The sequence below is a fragment of the Apteryx mantelli genome, chromosome 1 (assembly GCF_036417845.1).
Source record: "Apteryx mantelli isolate bAptMan1 chromosome 1, bAptMan1.hap1, whole genome shotgun sequence".
NCBI classification, from domain to species: domain Eukaryota; kingdom Metazoa; phylum Chordata; class Aves; order Apterygiformes; family Apterygidae; genus Apteryx; species Apteryx mantelli.
The window spans coordinates 31,414,418-31,435,105 of NC_089978.1; the positions used below are offsets into that span (position 1 = coordinate 31,414,418).

The following is a 20,688-nucleotide window of genomic DNA, read 5'->3' on the forward strand; positions in this document are numbered from 1 at the left end:
CATGCTCAAATCCTATGAAGGGAATTAGTTGTAGTAAGGCCTGCACAAGCTGACATCTGTCACTGATCCACACCACTTTTTTAAACTTAGATCCCTCGAGAATCAAAGTCAATATATGCAATGACACAGGTCGCTGTAACTCTGATTCAGAGCAGGACCAGTTTACAGCGTAAGACTTGAACTGTGCCAGATACTTTTACCCTCACCTGCAGCAGAACTCAGATTATGGCCCTTGTTTCCACACACTTTTAAACTCCAGGTTTGTAATCAAGATAGAGGGATGGGGACCACCCAGGAGCAACCAGAGCTTGTTTAAATACATCCTCTTTCCTCTCCAGCCTTCCAGATTTCTTCTCTTGGAAAAAATTCAGTCACTGCATGGGTGACTAGTGTTTCTCTTTAGCTATTGGTTGGTCTCCCTGGGAGCATCTATGCTAGTTAGTGGAGTGGTGCTCTGTGGGAATGGCCACAGTGGGACATGTGCTTGTCCAAGGACCTGGGGAGCCCATAAATGTGTCCCAGGGGCTCGCATGCACCAGCAGTGCCACTGTCAGGCACTCGCACCTCCTCAACACAGGCAGTGCAAAGCAGGCCATCATGATGAGGTTGTTCAAGGCATGCCCAGGGGAGTTTCCTTTATCTCCAAGCATGGACACTCTCCAGCCTCTCCATGATACCCGATCCAGTGGTTGACCACCATCATGGAGAAAAAAAAATCCCTAATATCTAATCTGAATTTTTCCCTGCTGCAGTTTCTGTCCACTACCTCTTGTCCTTTCACTGCGCATCGCCAAGAAGAGCCTGGCACTGCCATCTCTACACCCTCCCATTATGGGGCTGTAGACAGCAGTAAGACTCATCTCAGCCTTCTCTTCTTAAAATTGACCAAAAATAGCACTCTCAGCCTCTCCTTGTACAACACATGCCCCACCTCCCTAGTCACCTTCATGGCCCTCCAGGAAAGTGATATCTTCCTTGTCTTGGGGAGCCCCAAACTGGACACAGGACTCCTGATGTGGTCTCACAAATGCTCAAAGAGGGGGAAAGTCACTTCCCTTGACCTGCTGGCTGCGCTCATGCTAATACAGCTCAGGATGGGCTTGGCCTTCCTCGCCCCAGGGTGCTCTGCTCACTCAGGGGCATCTGGTTGTCCCCCAGCTCCTTGCCTCCAAAGCTGCTTTCCAGACAGCTTGCCCCAGCCTGTTCTGCTCCATGGGGCTACTCTACTCCAGGGTCAGGACTGCACATCTGCCTCTGGTGAACTTCAGGAGGTTCACGTCAGCCCCTTTCCTCACTTGTTAAATCCCTCTGAATAGTGGCCCTCCCATCCACATATCAGCTGTTCCCCCAGTTTGGGGTCATCTGCAAACTGGTGGAGAGCGCCCTCCGTCCCATCATCCAGGTTGTTAATAGAGACATCAAACAGCTTTGGCTTCAGTACTGACCCCTGAGGGAAACCACTCGTAACCAGCCACCAGATGGACTTCATACTGTTCATTATCACCTTTTGAGCCCATTGTCCAGATGGTTTTCCTCCCATCTTGTCATCCACCAGTTCATATCACATCTTCACAGTTTGGTTTCAAGGACACTATGGGAGACCTTGTCAAAAGCCTTGGTGAAGTCAAACAAAACATCCACTGCTCTTTCCTTGTCCATAGGGAGAGTCATTTCATCAAATAAGGCAATCAGGCCGGCCAGGCCAGATTTGCCCTTGGTAAATCCATGCTGGTTGCTCCCAATCACCTTCTTGCTCTTCAGGTGCCTGGAAATGGCTTCCAGGAGGATTTGCTCCTTAACCTTCCCAGAGACTGATGTGAGGCTGATCAGTGTGTAGTTCCCCAGATCCTCCTTCTGGTCCTTCCTGACAACAGAAGTGACATTTGCTTTTTTCCAGTCATCAGAGACCTGCCCTGAATGCCATACCATTTCGAAGATGATAAACAGCAGCCTTACAATGACCCTGTCCAGCTTCCTCAGCACCCTTGGATGTATCCTATGATCACCCATGGACTTGTACAAGTCCAGCTGGTTTAAGCTTTCCCTAATTTGATCTTTCCCTAGTCTGAGTACTGTTTTACTCCCACAGGTTCTCCCAGTAAGTACATGGATCTCGGAGGCCTGAAGGCAGACTTTACCAGTAAAAACTGAGGGGAAAAAAAGTCACTTAGTACCCTAGCCTTCTCCATGTTCTTACTAGATCCTCTGCCTCACTGAGCAGCAGGTCCACATTTTAATTAGTCTTTCCTTCATTTTGGACATACCTATTGAAGCCCTTCTTGTTGCCATTCTCATCCTCATTAGTTTCAACTACAGCTCAGCCTTAACTTTCCAGATTTTATCCCTGTAAACTCAGGCAGCATCACTGTATTTCTCTCAAGTAGCCCAACTTTGCTTCCACCATCCATGTGCTTCTTGTTGCATTTTAGCTCAGTCAGGAGTTCTTTGTTCTTCCATGCTGGTCTTGTGGCACGCCTGCTCAACTTTCTGCACTGTTGAGTCAGACTTCATTTCTGCTTCAACAACACCAGTTCCCAGGATCACATTTATATCTGCCCAAACAGAAGACTTCTGCTACAGTCGCAGAGAACAACATGATGGCAGCCGGTCTTTCACGAACAGACCCTTTAAAAGGCATCCATTACCTATTAGTATTTCAGTATATAATTTTCTTCAGCCAGAGGTCCAGGTTGCCTAGAAACCTAGCTGCTGCCAGCAGTCAATGGGCAAGGCTGATGAGCATAGACTGGGATTGCAGTGTGATCAGAGGTCAAGCAATGAGTGGTGTGTGCAAAATTGAGCAAGAGCAACTTTCAAGAGCATTATGCTGGTAGGCCAGCAGCATGGCAGCGCTGGCACAGGACAAAGTTTCAGAAACCTGCTCCTTTTCATCATGGAAATAGTTTGGCATTGACCAATCTACAACAGAGAAGATGTAATGGAGGTATCTGAAGCAATTATCCATGTGCTTTTTCTCAGCATTATCCAAGGGATGTAGATGAAATTATTCATGGCTTCTCTGTGCAAGGTTTTCCCAATCGTGCAGTTGCCACTGCTGGCATTCACATGCCCATCAGATGCCCAGTGCAGGGTTTATTTGACCACATTGACCACAGGGAACAGAACTTGATTGTAGCAGAGACCTTGGTGGGGGAACACAGAAGGAGATTCACAGACTCAGATTCATAGGGCCTATGGATATAAACCACAATGCCTGCATATTCCAAAATTAAATGGGAATTTCTGGAAGTTAAATGCTATGTTTTAAGTATTCTTTGGAAGAGGAAGAAAGTAAAAAATGGAGGGTCTATGCCCATCTGTACTGTGGTTAGTGTAGAATAGCCACTTTCTTGCTGGATTATGTAGCCCTGCCCAGATGCTGACGGACCATCTCATCACTTCAGCTGCATTCTGTGCACCACTGAGATGTGAAATGTGTATCTGGAAGACTTCCTTTAATAAGTTTGTGGGACATGCTAGGTCCAATCATACTAAATGCTTTGCAGATAGCTAGTGTCTGCTGTGACCACCTCAATCTCTGCTCTGATGTGGGGAGATGTTTTAGCTGGACTTGTCTGCAACTGACCTTTTCTTGCAGCATTCCCAGGCTACTGCAACCTCTGGCAGAGAAGGGGGTACCACAGAAGGTCTCAAAATCAGAGATTATAGCTCTAGGTTTATCACAGATCACAGAATCACAGAATCGCTGAGGTTGGAAGGGACCTCTGGAGATCATCTAGTCCAACACCCCTGCTCAAGCAGGGTCACCTAGAGCACATTGCACAGGATTGCATCCAGGTGCGTTTTGAATATCTCCAGAGAAGGAGACTCCACCACCTCTCTGGGCAACCTGTTCCAGTGCTCTGTCACCCTCACAGTGAAAAAGTTTTTCCTCATGTTCAGATGGAAGTGTCTGTGTTTCAGTTTGTGCCCGTTGCCTCGCGTCCTGTCCCTGGGCACCACTGAAAAGAGTCTGGTCCCATCCTCTCGACACCCTCCCTTCAGATACTTGTACACATTGATAAGATCCCCTCTCAGCCTTCTCTTCTCCAGGCTAAACAGGCCCAGCTCTCTCAGTCTTTCCTCATAAGAGAGATGCTCCAGTCCCCTAATCATCTTTGTAGCCCTTTGCTGGACTTGTTCCAGTAGTGCCACATCCCTCTTGTACTGGGGAGCCCAGAACTGGACGCAGTACTCCAGATGTGGCCTCACCAGGGCTGAGGAGAGGGGGAGGATCACCTCCCTCCACCTGCTGGCAACACTCTTCCTGATGCACCCCAGGATACCATTGGCCTTCTTGGCCACAAGGGCACATTGCTGCCTCATGCTTAACTTGGTGTCCACCAGCACTCCCAGGTCCTTCTCCACAGAGCTGCTTTCCAGCAGGTCAACCCCCAACCTGTACTGCTGCATGGGGTTATTCCTCTCCAGGTGCAGGACTCTGCACTTGCCTTTGTTGAACTTCATGAGGTTCCTCTCCGCCCACCTCTCCAGCCTGTCCAGGTCTCTCTGAATGGCAGCACAGCCCTCTGGCGTATCAGCCACTCCTCCCAGTTTTGTATCGTCAGCAAACTTGCTGAGGGTGCACTCTGTCCCTTCATCCAGGTCATTGATGAACAAGCTGCACAAGACTGGAGCCAGTACTGACCCCTGGGGGACACCGCTAGCTACAGGCCTCCAACTAGACTCTGCGCCGCTGATCACAACCCTCTGAGCTCTGCCATTCAGCCAGTTCTCAATCCACCTCACTGTCCACTCATCTAACCCACACTTCCTGAGCTTCCCTATGAGGATGTTATGGGAGACAGTGTCAAAAGCCTTGCTGAAGTCAAGGTAGGCACCATCCACTGCTCTCCCCTCATCTACCCAGCCAGTCATTCCATCATAGAAGGCTATCAGATTGATTAAGCATGATTTCCCCTTGGTGAAGCCATGCTGACTACTCCTGATCACCTTCTTGTCCTCCACATCCTTGGAGATGGCCTCCAGCATGAGCTGCTTCATCACCTTTCCACGGATGCAGGTGAGGCTGACTGGCCTGTAGTTCCCTGGCTCCTCCTTCTTGCCCTTTTTGAAGACTGGGGTGACATTGGCTTTCTTCCAGTCTTCAGGCACCTCTCCTGTTCTCCATGACCTTTCAAAGATGATGGAGAGTGGCTTAGCAATAATGTCCGCCAGCTCCCTCAGCACTCGTGGGTGCATCCCATCAGGGCCCATGGATTTGTGGGTGTCAAGTTTGCTTAAATGATCTCTAACCCCATCCTCCTCCACCAAGGGAAAGTCTTCCTTCCTCCAGACTTTCTCTCTTGCCTCCAGGGTCTGGGATTCCTGAGGGCTGGCCTGAGCAGTAAAGACTGAAGCAAAGGCAGCATTCAGTAACTCTGCCTTCTCTGTATCCTTCGTCACCAGGGCACCCCCCCCCCCCCATTCAGCAAAGGGCCCACATTTTCCCTAGTCTTCCTCTTGCTACTGATGTATTTGAAGAAGCCCTTCTTGCTGTCCTTGACATCTCTAGCCAGATTTAATTCCAAACGGGCCTTAGCCTTCCTCGTCGCATCCCTGCATACTCTGACAACATTCCTATATTCCTCCCAAGTGGCCTGTCGCCCTTTCCACTTTCTGTATACTTCCTTCTTCTGGCTGAGTTTTGCCAGGAGCTCCTTGCTCATCCATGCAGGTCCCCTGCCTCCTTTGCTTGACTTCCTACTCATAGGGATGCACCGCTCTTGAGCCTGGAGGAAGTGATGTTTGAATATTAACCAGCTCTCTTGAACACCTCTTCCTTCTAGGGCCCTCACCCATGGGATTCCTCCAAGTAGGTCCCTGAAGAGGCCAAAGTTTGCTCTCCTGAAGTCCAGGGTTGCAATCCTACTTGGTGCCCTGCTGCCTCCTCGCAGGATCCTCAACTCCACCATCTCATGGTCACTGCAGCCAAGGCAGCCCCCAACCTTCACATCTTCCACCAGTCCTTCTTTGTTTGTTAGTACGAGGTCCAGCAGCACACCTCTCCTAGTTGGCTCCTCCACTACCTGTGTCAAGAAGTTGTCACCAATGCTCTGCAGGAACCTCCAGGACTGTTTGTGCCTAGCTGTGTTGTCTTTCCAGCAGATATCGGGGTGGTTGAAGTCCCCCATGAGAACCAGGGCCTGGGATCGTGAGGCTACTTCCAGCTGTCTGTAGAAGGCCTCATCGACTTCCTCTTCCTGATCAGGTGGCCTGTAGTAAACACCCACCACAGTGTCACCCATGCTAGCCTGCCCTTTAATCCTTACCCATAAGCTCTCGACTCGCTCTTCATCCACCCCTAGGCACAGCTCAATACATTCCAGTTGCTCTCTCACATAAAGAGCAACTCCACCACCTCGCTTTCCCGGCCTGTCTTTCCTAAAAGGCACGTAGCCATCCATGACAGCACTCCAGTCATGCGAGCTATCCCACCATGTCTCTGTAATGGCAATGAGATCATGGCCCTGCGACCACACACACATCTCTAGTTCTTCCTGTTTGTTCCCCATGCTGCGTGCATTGGTGTACAGGCATTTCAGAGAGGTGATCGAGCATGCAGGTTTCCCAGGAGGGATACAAGAGGATCCTCCATAGCCACATCCCATGCGCACTTCCCTGGCTGCATTCACCTGCTGGAGGCGTCCCAACTTGAGCTGTCTTTTGCCAACTACCCTGGCACTATAACTCTCCCCTTCCCCCATCCTTCCTAGTTTGAAGCCCTCCTTACCAGGTTGGCCAACCTGTTGGCAAAGACACACGTGCCCCACCTCGTGAGGTGGATCCCATCTCTCCCCATCGGTTGTCGATCTTCAAACAGGGTCCCATGGTCGTAGAAACCAAAACCCTGTTGCCAACACCAGCGGCGCAGCCAGTCGTTAACCTGGAAAGTCCGTCTCCTCCTCCTCTCATCCATCCCCCTCACTGGCAGGATTGAGGAGAAGATGACCTGGGCTCCCAGACCCTTGGCCACCATCCCCAGAGCTCTGAAATCCTGCTTGATGGTCTCCAGTTTGCCCTTGGTGTCATTGGCGCCCACATGGAAGAGCAGCAGTGGGTAATAGTCCAAAGAATGGACGAGCCTAGGCAGCCTTTGCATGACATCTCTCACACGAGCCCCCGGCAGGCCACAAACCTCTCTAGACATGAGGTCTGGTCGGCAGATAGATGCCTCCGTCCCCTGCAGCAGGGAGTCCCCCACAACAATCACCCGGTGATGATGACAGCAGGGGTCATGTGAATGAAATTCTCAGATATTATCTAGTTTGTTTCTGGGTGTGTTTTAGGCTTAAAAATGAATTGATTTCCCCAAATACTCTTTTTAATCATCTTTTCTGTCTCTACTTACTCTAGCCTAAATCCATAGTCTGCTTGGTAATTCTGCTGTTTCTGGAATGTTGCTATATGCCTTTCTGCAATGTATCAAAGTCTCTCTTGGCCCTGTGCTTGGACATCTACTCCTAAAACTTCTTCTGAAAGGCAGGGCTTGTACCTTTTGCTAACAGTACTATCTGTGGGTATTGAAGCAATTCAGGGTTTGTTCACTCTGCTGTTAAGTAAGAAGTAGACATTAAGGAAATTTAAACACGCCTATCTGTGGAAACTGAAGGGGTGCTAGCTTTTTTATCCTCCCTCCCCCAAAAGAGCTTCCATTCAGCACTCTGCTGCCCATCTGCAAATGCTGCACACATTATCTGGTACCACCACACATGTGCTGACGACAGAAATATCTGAACCAAGTGAAAGAGCACAGCTGAGGTTACCTAAGTAAGGGAGGAAAGAGAAAACACATGCATGTAGAAAGCCATTTGTCATTTAGAGGGAATTTGACCCACCTAAGGCTTAAAGAAACAGAATTTCAGAAGGGCTGAAGTTGATACCAGAGCAAGAAAGGGGTCTGGGCGCTAGGATTAAGACAGGATCAAGGACATGAAGCAGCAAACAAAAAGCTGGTCCTTCATCAGCAGAAGGTTTGATCACTGTTTGTGTGCAGAAAAAAAGCAGAGCAAACACTTTCAGAGCAGCTTGCTGCAACAATAGCAGGAAGTAGAAGAGGGGATGGAAGGGGAATGTGGTCACAGTGTGGGAAAAGCCACACAGCAAGCACCAGGCGAGAGCAGATCTGTGCAAGCCAGCTGGAGAAGGAAGCACGTGTGTGTGGGGGAGGATTATGCCGTACGGAAGGTAGAGAAGCAGCAGACAGGAGGAGGGAGCTGGTCCATCTGCAGCAGGAGCGTGGGAGGGAGCAGGGGGTCTGCACTCATGCTAAGAGAAAGAAGCAGCAAGCACTGTGCAAAGAGCAGGCAGCAAGGAGAGGGAAGAGCTATGCCTAGAGAAAAGGAGCTGCAGCCAGGAGGTGCACATTGAAATGTCAGTGGTGAGAGAGCAGGGGAAAGGAGGGTTGGCACTATATACAAAGGAAAAAGGTCCATGAAGCACAGACAGGGAACAGTCATGCACACCGCAGGGCAAGAGGTTTTCCCAGAAGACAGCAAAGGTTACAAAAGTGAAAAGCAGCAAACAAGAAGGCAGCTGTGGAGAGTCACGCTGGACCAGCTGAGGAAGGTGTATCTCCACTGGATCACCCAAAAGACTATGCGTCCTCTCCCTGAGAGCATGGTTAGAGGTTGGAGCCCCTCTCACCTTGCTGTGTCCCAGTAGCACTGTCAGACTCTGGCCCTAGTGATGGCCCTAGTAGGTTCAGATTCAGTTTATGGATGCAGGCATCTGCATGGAAGTGCATCCCAGTGTTTAATCTGATGGAGCTCCTGGAGCCCATGACTGACAGCTCTGTGAGCCACAGCAGCTCCCAGCACATCCCACTTTCATGACTCCTCTCCAGCCTCCCAAACCTCCAGAGCCCTTGGAGCTGTCTGGAGCTAAGTAGGGAGGTGGTCAAGAGGATGTTGCGCTCACCTACCACAACATGCAGGGTAAGGAGAGGAAAATCTGGGTGCGTGAGGCACCAGGATGCCTTGGGCCATTAATGCGCTGTAAACAGCAAGGAGTCTCTGCTTTATTTTCCTCCCTTGTGTGGTCAAAAACCTCTGTCTGCCTCAACTGCCCTTCAGAACTTTGGGTGACAGGCAACCTGACATTGTCCCTGTGTTGCTGTCACTTACTCCATGCCATGCTATTGGTGGTCCAGACAGAGGAGCAGTCCAGAGCAGTTTGCTACAGGGGCTGTGCAACTCCCTGTGGGTCTGTCACTGCTGCAGAACTAGGCAGAGGACGTGTTCCTCCTGTCCCATGTCCTGCTGGATTGTGTTACTGCAGTTGCCAACTCACTGCTCCAACAAACATCAGAAAGTTTCCTACTGAACCTGAATGTCCATTGACTGAGTCTTGCCTTTTGCCCCACACTTCTCTCCTGTAGCAATCGATCGGGATCTTCCTTCCCCTCCTCTGATCAGCATCACCATTTGCAGCTCTGACAGTGGTTTGGCCTTCCAAAGCCGTTAGTGTGTTAGTGTGTTTGTGTGTGTGTGTGTGTGTGTGTGTGAAAATGCATCTCCAACAGTACCCTATGGCATATTTTTTCAAAACTAACCTTTTGCTGCAATGCCCTTGTGGCAGGCAATATGCAGAAGGCAAAATGCCAGCCCTACTGCTTCTTTAATACTACACATTGGGTTGCTACACATACATCCGCACATTGGGTGGATTTGGTAATCTGGGGGATCTCAGCAGCCTGGGATCACTGCACTTTCTTTCCCTCCTCAACCTTAAGTCACCCTTACACTGTCACTTAAAAAAAAAAAAGGAACAAAATTCTCATCAGCTTAAACACCTGTTTCTTCATTAACGGCATCACAGAGGTCATCTAGAAAATAATTACAAACCCACAACATTACTGTGAAAAGATCAAATGAAAAGATCAAACATCAAATGCTTGAAATGAGGGAGGAAAACCAAAAAGGGCTCTGTGCAGGTATCTTTGTACAGGCGTCTATGACAGATACAGCAGACAATGAATGTTGCATATGTTGGTTTAAGTTCCTGCAGACAGACACTGTCTGGGATCAAGGATGGCTGTAGGAAGACAGCTTTCAAAAGTCATGATTTGGGCTAGAACGCCTGGAATGATGCCATAACACCCTACTTTGGGCATGAGTGTCCCTTCAAATAAGTCCGCAGCTTTCAGATAAAAACTTCTAACACATCACCTTAGAGTCCTGTCATGAAATAACCGGACTTATCAAAAGTCCTCCCATGCTGACAGAGGCAGTCTAATGAGGAAGTGAATCTGGTACAGACTGTGGTCAGTTGTACTGCCTCTCCAACAATGTTAACAGACCCTCATTAGGGTCCTCTGTTGTCCAGCATTTGGGACATGTCATCTGAACTTGTGGGGTTCTTCGATGGGATGGCCCATGGAAGTTTTCCACAGCATATCCAGAGATCTGCAATGCTCTGCAACAACAGCACATCTGCCACACTGTAGCAGAGGGCCAAGAACACAGCCATCATTTTTTTTAAATTTTATGTAGAGCTGGTCTACAGACCTTAGGTGGGCTGCCACAGTCAACTGCCTGGCCACTTGGGCATACTGCCAAGACATAGAATCATACAGAATGGTTGATGTTGGAAGGGGCCTCTGTAGATCATCAAGTCCAAGCCCCCTGCTCAAGCAGGCTCACCTAGAGCACGTTGCCCAGGACCCTGTCCAGATGGCTTTTGAATATCTCCAAGGAAGGAGACTCCATAACCTCTCTGGGCAACCTGTTCCAGTGCTCTGTCACCCTCACAGTAAAGAAGTTCTTCCTTATGTTCAGACAGAACTTCCTGTGTTTCAGATTGTGCCCGTTGTCTCTCATCCTATCACTGGGCACCGCTGAAAAGAGTCTGGTTCTTGCTTCCCAAAATTTTCAGCCATCTACCTCAAAAGCTTGGCAAGAAAGGTGGTCAGAGGGAGCAGAGACACCATCTCTGACATACGTGACCTGAGTTCTACCTCCTTCATTTGTGACCATTTGCAATCACTAACGAGGAGCTTAAGTTCAAAGGCCGAATGAAATAGATCAAGATTCAACTTTTGGAGTATTCTATAAAAAGTTGTTTTTATTTTGACAATGATCACCTAAGAAAGTATTGGTGCTGGAAATGCATGTCAGGGCATGAACAAACCTGTAGATACCTCCAAAATCCTATTCTTGTACATGCGTACATGTGTCCTATGAGCAATCACTCCTAAAGGACCCCAGAACTGACATGTCCCACTCCATGCTTCAGTGCCTTTTTTTGCCCTTTACCAACAGGGTGGGCTACATGGCACCCTGGTGCTTCTAGGCAAACTGGCATGACAGTCTTCCTTGGCAACCCATGCCTCAAGATTAGACTCAACAGGAGAAAACCCCTACCTGCACATTGGCATTGCACATAATCTCTGTGCAGCAAACCAGCTGGGCCAGAAGGAGGTCCTGCACCTAAAAAGAACCTGTGCTGTGCACTAAGCTCCTAAGATACACCCAGTATCTTACAAAGAGTTGTCCCTTTCTATTTGTTTGCTGAAAAAAAGTCAAGGAAAGCAAGAACATTTACTATCTATTCTCAATATTGTACCACTCTGCAGAAATTGCAGCAAATGGAAGCACTTGAACACCAGTTTAACAACAGCATGAAATCTATTTACATGATACATCAGAACATAAAGGTACTATGACGGTCAAAGATGCATAAAAAAGAAAACAAGAAGATTTCAGCTCACCCTTCTGCCTAATTGGTCTGATCAGTGTGATTAGACCGCAGGACTGAATCCAAGTGCGCAAATGGATAAGCAAATTACAAAGGGAAGTATAGAAGAGTCAGTAGGACCATTCTGTGATTCTGTGACTATTCAGTGCAACAACTCTTAAAAGATGTAACCTAGGTGGGTCAAACTTTTGTGACTGCAGAGCAATCACAAATTCAGATACTAAAGATTTATAAAGTAAGACTGCAGCAATCTTATTTAAGATATTTTATCATCTTTTGGTATTTTGGCTCAGTTAAGAAACAATTTAGGCTTTCTAGCTTGATTTTACAACCCACCAGACATTCATGAAAGAGCTGAAGTAAAACACTTAAAAGCAGAAGCATTTTAACCATGTTCTGTGAAATCAAGATTCTCTTTATACCTTTAAATCTAAATGTAACAAAGTGATCCCCAGAGCCTTCATCTGGAGATTTAAATTATCATCTCAACCTTTCAAGGTATAGAACTTAAATATATGAGTAAATACATATTTTAAAATGTACGTGAGAAATGTCAAGCTAACATGTCAGAGGCTTCTGTACAGAAGCATAATGCTTAGGAAATAATACAGTGCTATCTCTTAGTCTAACAGCAAGAGAGAGAGAAGAATAGACTAATATATATTTGTTACTTTTTTAACAATACTTATCACAAGTGTTCTTTACAGGTTTAACAAGGATAAATAGCTAGGTTTCTTAAAACATTGCATTAGTGAATACCAGAACAAGGAGAGGTATGGATTATCATTTCTTGACCTTTTACTATGATATTATCTACTGATAATCTTGAGATTGTCTGAAACAGACATCACTGAAATGTAACCAGACCAACTGCAAAAGCTCTAGTCCTCAATGCCTCATCCTTAAAAAGATGGGTTAGTTTCTTAGATTGTTTCACTGGATTACTAAAGACTAAAATAAAAAAATAACACCTCTGCTCCCCCCACACCCTGGATTTTGGGGAGTTTGCTATCTAGAAAGATATTCCCAAGGAACACTTAAAAGGAGAGACAGAACATGAAATAGCTCTTTAAAAGTCTTGCAATCTTGGAACAAAGTATCAAAATCTATTGATAAAATCAGCAGCTATATTAGTTAAAGAAAATCAATCACATTAAAGGAGAATTATCTCCATTCACATTCCTTAAGAGAACTTAAAAAAAAAAAAAAAAAAAAGACTGCCAACTAATTAACATGGATCACAGTTCTTACCCTGGTAACTTTTCACTAGTGTCATCTTGTTGTAATCTTCTGACAAAATGAATTCCTGGAGGAGGGGAAAGAAAGGAAGAAAAAAACCAAAGAAACAGTGCTTAGAGATGTAAAGTGTTTGAGAATGTTTTCATTTGAATTCGTTACCAATGTAAGCTCTGTCTTCCTTTCAACCACAACACTGTCTATACTTTTGCTCATTTTGGGTACCTCCATCTAAATAACCAAATTATTCACTTTTTAAAACTGCTGAGACACAACATCAAGAGCGCTTCTGAACAGAATGGAGACAAAAAAGGAACTATTAAAAAAAAACTCAAAAAAGCCCACAGAAATGGCTGGCTCTGAGCCAACCTATCACAAAATGAGAGAGCTGAAATCCAGCACATGCCAAACACCCAATTCCTTAGGACAGCTTGGGTGGAAATCTGTATGTGCATGTATTTGTGTGCACATATGTGTACACACACGTGTGCATGTATGTGTGCATGTGTGCATACATCACACCCCAACCCAAACACTTCAGAAATCCAATTTAAAAATGTAAGAGCCCCTTGAAGCCTCTTAGTCCAAACTACATACTGATGATCCATGATGGAAGTACATGTAAGATTTTTGTTCAACTTAAGTCTCTCAGCAGTTCAAACTAATACTAAATCTGGACTTTCACTTGATTTGATCCCACTACTAGTTAATATTTATTCTAGAATCTCAGAAACAGACTTTCTTGCTTCATTACTGCTTCCTTGTGGCTAACAAGCAGTTGAGTGTGGGCATGGAGCGTGGCTTAGGATAAACTCTGCTGCCTGGGGACAGAAGGTGGCATGACCTAGTCTGGCTCGACCCAGTCTGGCTCGCTCCCGTGGCTGGGGAAGAGCACACCTATGCAGTGCTGCTGCCCTTGTGCTGCTGTTTAACTGCTGATCTGACTTTTGACCAAAGAAATGATGAAAAACAGCAGCTAACAGTCTGGGAGGCAGCCTCAACTCTTGGAAAATCCCCATACAGTTAAATTGAATGAGCACCTAGGTATCCCTGTTGCTTGTTTCAAAGAGGGGAGTTGCTCAAAGCAGGGGAAAGAGTGGCCACAACCAAACTCCTGCAACATTACTCTGGAGCTAACAGCCAGGCAGAAGGTGGGCTCTGCAGCACCATCATGTGAATTGGTTTACAAACCGCTGTCAAGTATCTACATGCATATATCAGAGAAACAGAGGAAAAAACAAGGAGTCTAAAGACACATCATATTAATAATTTATAACAAACTACACAGAAATGCTCTGGTCTAATCTACCTAGGAGATGGCAGAAGTACAACTTAACTGATTTAATCTGGAAGTAGTGTGAAAACAAGAGAAATGTAAATAAGATAAGCTAAATTTTAAAGCATACAGCTATGAAATATTCATTTATAAGCACTGCGCAACAAACAAGTAAAGAGGACTAGACTTCATAAGCCCACAAACTATTTTTAAAGCAAACCAAACATTTAGTGTACAGAAGTACATAACAGTATCTGGAGACATGTAAACCATTAAAAAGTTACTATCTACTTACAGTTTCCAAAATGGAATAAAGAAAGTCACTCTGCATTTTCTATGGGGTCACTGTAGGTAATCAGCACCACCATGGCCGTTTTGCTCTAGGTGGCCCCTTGCAGCTTTCCAGCACCAGGACTATCCTACTGCATTGGATGTCCTGCTTGGCACCAAGGTGAAGAGGCTACAGTACTCATCTACTGAACATCTACAGACCCCAGCTTCTGGGAAAACAACTGTGACTGGGTTGAGGCACCTATGTATTTCGCTGTTTCTAAGTTTCTGCTTATAAGCTGGTTATAAATATGTTCTTATGAATTGCTCTACTTCATCTTCTGTTCCTTTACTCGAATCCACCTCATATTAGGTGTCCCCTGGCAGCTGAAGACTACAATGGAGAGTGTTATTTGAACAGCAGTAACAAATCAATTAAGTCAGCTGGATTTCTACACCAGGGTCATCTTGACTCTAAAAACCATGGAGCGTTAAAGATCTGCTATACCTCCCCACCCATTTACGGGGGACAGTAGTTTTCATTAACCATTGCCTGAAGAATCCTAAACCACCACATGAAATGCTTTACTACAATGCCCACTTGAAGCAAGATCCTTTGTTATCAGACCATTAACTTTCTGCTGTTGTCAACTAAAGAGAAACAGCTTTAACTGCTGCAACACACAGTAGGAGAACATGTCTGCCTTTGCCACCAACTCAGATGTCCTGGTACTAACCCCAAACTTCATTGTGGTGGCACACAGATACAGGTGACCAGACTTCAGCAGGAGGAAGAATGTAGTTTGCATTCTTATCTTTTTTTGGCATTTTGTCAATAATAAATTTGACATGACCATCCTATCAAGATATCTTCAGTGGAAGACTGAAAAGACTTTTGAATCTCTCTCTCTATTATTGAAGTATAATTTGAAGTAAGAATCAAACACAACTGGAATACTAAGGTTTACCCAAGTATTGATTACTACATATGCTTAAATACGAACCACACGTATTTACTATTGACACACCATTCTTCCTAAAGAGATAAAGAAAAGAACTGGTTTAAGATGTCTGTAACACAGTACAAAATAAATGCAGTTCCATTAACCTGAATACTAGACGTCACTTTTTTTTTTTTAAGATTTCTTGCTTTTCCTTTCCTCCTTTTAAAGCATGTTTTATTTGGAGATGTATCTCCTCGTTTTGCATTTTCTAATCTCTCCAGTCCTTTTACTTCCTGCTTCCCTTTATACCATCACATGTTCTTCCATTGCATTTATTCCCCTATCCCTTTCAAGGCCAAATGTCTTAATTGCTTCAATGGACAGGTATTTTAACACAGGGCACCTTGCTCAAGAAATTCATGCCCTATTGCACGTACATTGTGTCATCTGCACTACAAAAACACCAACTACATCTCTTAAAAACATCCTACCAAAAGAGAGAGGTTTTTATCCTTCCATACATAGACATTTTGCTCCTCTCAGAGCTGCTGACACTCAGCTCTCATTAGGCAGCTGTTTGGCTGTTCTTAATGAGCTAGAAAGGCTGAGGTCACTCGCTCGGCTCAGTCGGTGCTTGTTTTTTAACAGAACAGAGAAAGATTTCTAAGTCCTATAGTACCTTTTGCACAGGAGGTGCTGGGATATATCGGAGCACTCAGGATGGCAAAATCAAAAATCTTCCTCTCAGGTATTACAAACATTTTTCTGGCAAAATTGTTCTTTGCTCTTCAATTTTTTGGAGTTACTTTGCTACCTTCTTTGCCATACTGAAAATGTCAGTTATCAGTCTTTGCTATTTAAGGTAAGCTTATTCCATTAGTGACTTGGTACTATGAAAGCCTCACAAAGCAGAAAGAAGTCTTGAGCATCTGAAAAAGACTGTTCAATCTGGTGCCCACAATATTGCTACATGAAGACTCTTATTTATGCCTTCATGGAGTGCACCTTCCTCACATACATGCCCACCACCCACCCTGAATTTCTTCTCTTGAGTCTATGACCTCTGGAAATCTTCAGCTTGGAAATAATATCAGCATCCTGTCTCAAATGCTTCCTATTAAGGTAAACAAAACCTGCACTCACGTTGTGTGCCATTTCAGACCCCTCAGGGCCATGGGACTGGCTGATATGACCCAGGGTCTACAGGATATCCATACCCTTCCAGACCTGCATGTGGACGTGAAATGAGACATCCCAAAATGTCACTGGAGATCTCTGCTTAGGCAGCTGAATCCCATCCTAAGGGTAAATAACCTTTATATACTAGGTATGTGTTACCCATTCACAACCTAGTTCCCAGCCCAAGGAATTTACAATCAATATCGATAGATGATGCTATTTTGACAGCACAGAGCAGATCTCCTTAGAGGTTTGGCTTTGTCCTATTAACCTGAGCAATTGACAGCGCTCTCACCATGTCTTCCAGAGAACAACCAACTAGCAACAGAACTGGAGGAGGATGGAAGAAGACTCTCAAATCTACTAGCACAGTCTACATCTATTCCTGTTGCAAAGAAAGCTCTGTAAAATGATTACAATATTTTCACTTTATACAATACAAAAATTGGAAGAGGACATAAAATATGATGTAGTTTTCTTGAAGGTAAAAATATTAAACTTGCTACAGGGGCAGAAGGGAAGGGTGCACATCTCAGGTAGAGCCTAACTCAATCAAAGGTATTTAAAGTGCTGTTTATGGCCAAACCTGTGATGAATCTATTTAGCAAGTATCATCTCCAAAGAAGAATTCTGAAGAGGCGACCCTGATGGCCTGTTTTCCTTCTTGCCCAGCTCAGAGTGTGCAATAACTTTGTCTGAACAAGCATGGTCAGAGAAAAAAATTAATTTCATTCAACTTCAGCTACATAAAAACTAAATCCCCCAGTTCCTTCCACAGGGAATAGGGAGAGATATTCATGCCATTCTAAGACAGTTTCTAGGGTAAGCAATATGGAAATCTCCAAGGGCAATTCACCTCCACCTAATGGCTGCAGAGCCTAATGATTAATTTTGTCTAGGAAGCTAACTTTCAGATGGATGAAGTTAGGTAAGGATTCTCATCTTGGCTGTGGAAGTCTCCTGACTATTACAACTGAAAGACCTTTCCTCTATTGCTTTTCTTTGTGGTAGCTTGAGAGACTTGCACTCATTAAAACATTTTTTCCTCCACTTAAGAGCAAGGAGTTTATGACCACAATAAAGTCTTTTGGCTTCAAAAAGACAGTTGCTAAGACATAAAGTAACAGACATGCTGTTTCTTCTTAAAATGGGACTGCAAAGTGTAAGAAAGACCATACAAAACTCTTTTTTTTGCTTTAGGTACCACTGCTCGTCAAGCAAGATGATTACAATCTTTCACTCAAAAGACCATTATTCTGTACAAATGTTTGTGCAGCCTTCCTCCAGAGGAGTTACAAAAGGCTGAAAACAATCTCTTGGTTCACCTTTGTAGAAGCAAAAATTGTCACCCTGCTGTTACCGTGTTTCACATGGAAAAAGTGGGGCATAAAAGCTCACCTCATGGTAACTGTTGGAACATCTTTCTTTGACAATAGCATTGCTTCTCATCCTTCCTGAAATGTACCATTCACATTTCTGAGGTGCCAGACTTATAACCAAAAGCCATCTAGTTCAAAAATTTCATGCAAAGGAAAAAGGCTGTTCCACTTACTTATCCTCATTTACTTCTGAAAGTAAAAACCTTACTTCCTTGTACTGCGTAAAGATTAATTTGAGGTTAGGTGGCACTCACGTGAGAACTGTATTAGTGTGAGAATTTTCCAGGAGTCCTTTCCTTTTACATAGTCAAAGTGAAGGTGCAGAATGTCAGTACAGAACTTTTTTATCCTGCACCCAGCATACACAAGGGTGCTGAGTGTTACCAGAAGTGAACCAGAAGTGTATGGAACAGCTGACCAATTACCAAATACTGAGGCTACTGGAAGAAGTTACCTGTACTTTCCTCTGAGGTCACAGAGTTAAAAATGAGTGCCCTAAGGCAGTAAGTTCTCTTATTTTATGGTTAGAGTGCCCTGCTTGTATTTTCCTGTGCTAAACTGATCATCATATTTGTGCCCAGGAAGGAAAAATTTCCCCTTCCTCCAGAAGGTGGTTGTAGCCTGCTTTTGAGCGCCTGGGAATTTTTTTAACACTCCGATATAGCAAGTGGATATCCTTTCTCTTCTTCTCCCCTCCACACCTCCACCACTTCCTGTAGCACATTACAGTTGTGGCTTTCCTTACAAGTCTTAGGTTGCTACAGAGGGATGTGAAATGTTTCATCACTCATAAGTTTGTGGAGCACATATTCTGTACAATCTTCTACCACATAGCTGCCTGTGGCTAGGGGGGACTAAACCAAACAACACAGGCAAGCCCTTCCCCCTAAATACTTGTATTCAGAATAAAGGAGAAAAACACAACTTGGCAACAGATAGGATCTGCCTATAGACACAGCAATATAGACTAATAAATACCCAAAGTCACAGCTTGGTTTACCACCTGCATATTTCATTTACTGTCTTTAGCTTTAGAATGGAAAATATTTGACTCCATTCAGACTCAAGCACCTTCCCACTCGTCAAGGCAAAATGCCCTGAAGACAAAGGACACACCTCTTGTATCAAGCTGGAGTATTTAAATACCTTCTCCTTTACAGTCGCCTTCACATTCCTCAAAGGGCTGGGGAAACAAATGTGCCTAGCAGGACTGGCAAATTAAAGCTATTTCAAAGAGTGGGAAGGAGGGAATTTCAGAGGTGCAGAGAATTCTCTGGCACTTGTCCCATCGCCTATGCACAAAAGCAGAAATCTCCTATGGGCACCAAAAATCTCTGTTACGGAGCCATTAATAGCTTTATAGGTCAAAACCTTCACATCTTTGATACAGCTCACAGGCAACAGCTAAAAGGGTCATACATCCTCTCCCAAATACCAGGCTGACTTTAGTGTGGACAGCTGTCCATGTGTCAACCTGCAAACAAATCCATTTAGTTATAAAGCCTGTAAGGCAGAGACACCAGTAGCAAGAGTCTGGAATGGCGGTAAAATGTTCTTCAACTGAAAGAGGAGCCTACTGATCAGGCATAGGTGAAAAATACTTCTCTGACCCACAGCTCTCTTTACTAAGTAATATAGCTCTTAGCTGGTCAACCCAAAAGACAGATCCAATGAATAAGGTCAAATGCTACTCTCTGTCTCAAATCTAAAAGGCAGACTCCTGTTTTAATATTGTTTCCTTTCCATGCACACAGATCCTCTTAGATGTTAATGAACCAAATCTTTCAGCAACAGCACTGCCAATTAGGAATAGCTCCTACAAAGGAAGTGAGATGAAAACATAAAATCTGAAGCACAAAGTTTGGAAAAGCAGCTAGATTTGGAGCCGAAATCCACCTTCTGCCTCTCAGAAGACGATTTTTCTCCTCTTAATTGCTGCTTTCAAAAAACTGTGGTATGGTATGATTAACAAGGCACTCAAATTTAATAAAACAACAGCTGTTTTTCTGTGTTGTTATTTTTAAGAGATATGCAAATTAAGTCAGTTTGTTTAGATGTCTAATAAATGTTGTAAACCCCACTCAGTATCTACGTGGCAGTTGGCATGAAATTTGTAATAAACTTCCATTTTCTACGCTGCAGCTTCAGTTCTACTAGCAGTAAACTTTTTCTCTCCCAAACGCTAACAAAAATATCCTCACCACAACATCACACATATACTTCTCAAAAGGGAAGCATTTCAACTAGAAATCTTTGTATGTACTTACTGAGATTGTACCATTGTCTAGACCTATGGACAGCCTTCTGGTTTCCGGGTTAAAAGACATGCATGAACATGGAGCTGAAAAAAATGAACATGTTGATGAAGTTAACAAAACCGTGATCCTCATTATCTTGAAGTTTTGGAAAACCTAAAACTAGCTAACATGCTTTATGGTGGTGTTCATCATTTTGCCCCTTCCAAGCATTAAAAAAAGTGTTCTTGTAATTCATTCAATCCTATCCTATTAGGATATGGAATAACAGCTACTTTTTGCTCCAGTTTCCCCATTTTTTCTTGCTGAAGTTATCTGAAAACAGGCGTGTCATACAAGAGTAGTGGTGGTACCTTGATATGAGAGACATCGGACATTCCAGTATGAATCTGAGAGATTACTTAGCAGAATAATTTAGTTTCCTACATTTGCCTGAACTTTACTGACAATAA

At 44.6% G+C, this 20,688-nt stretch overlaps 1 protein-coding gene across 2 annotated transcripts in view; it reads right to left on the reverse strand.

Annotated features, from left to right (window-relative positions):
* The window catches only part of WDFY2 (WD repeat and FYVE domain containing 2), an 85,958-nt gene that overhangs the window by 22,549 nt on the left and 42,721 nt on the right, over positions 1-20,688 (reverse strand). For both annotated transcript variants that reach the window (XM_067291672.1, XM_067291679.1), the window contains exons 3-4: positions 20,249-20,322; positions 12,949-13,003 (exon numbers count right to left, since the gene is read on the reverse strand). In XM_067291672.1, the coding sequence (XP_067147773.1) occupies positions 12,949-13,003; positions 20,249-20,322 (129 nt within the window). The remainder of the gene's footprint in view (positions 1-12,948; positions 13,004-20,248; positions 20,323-20,688) is intronic.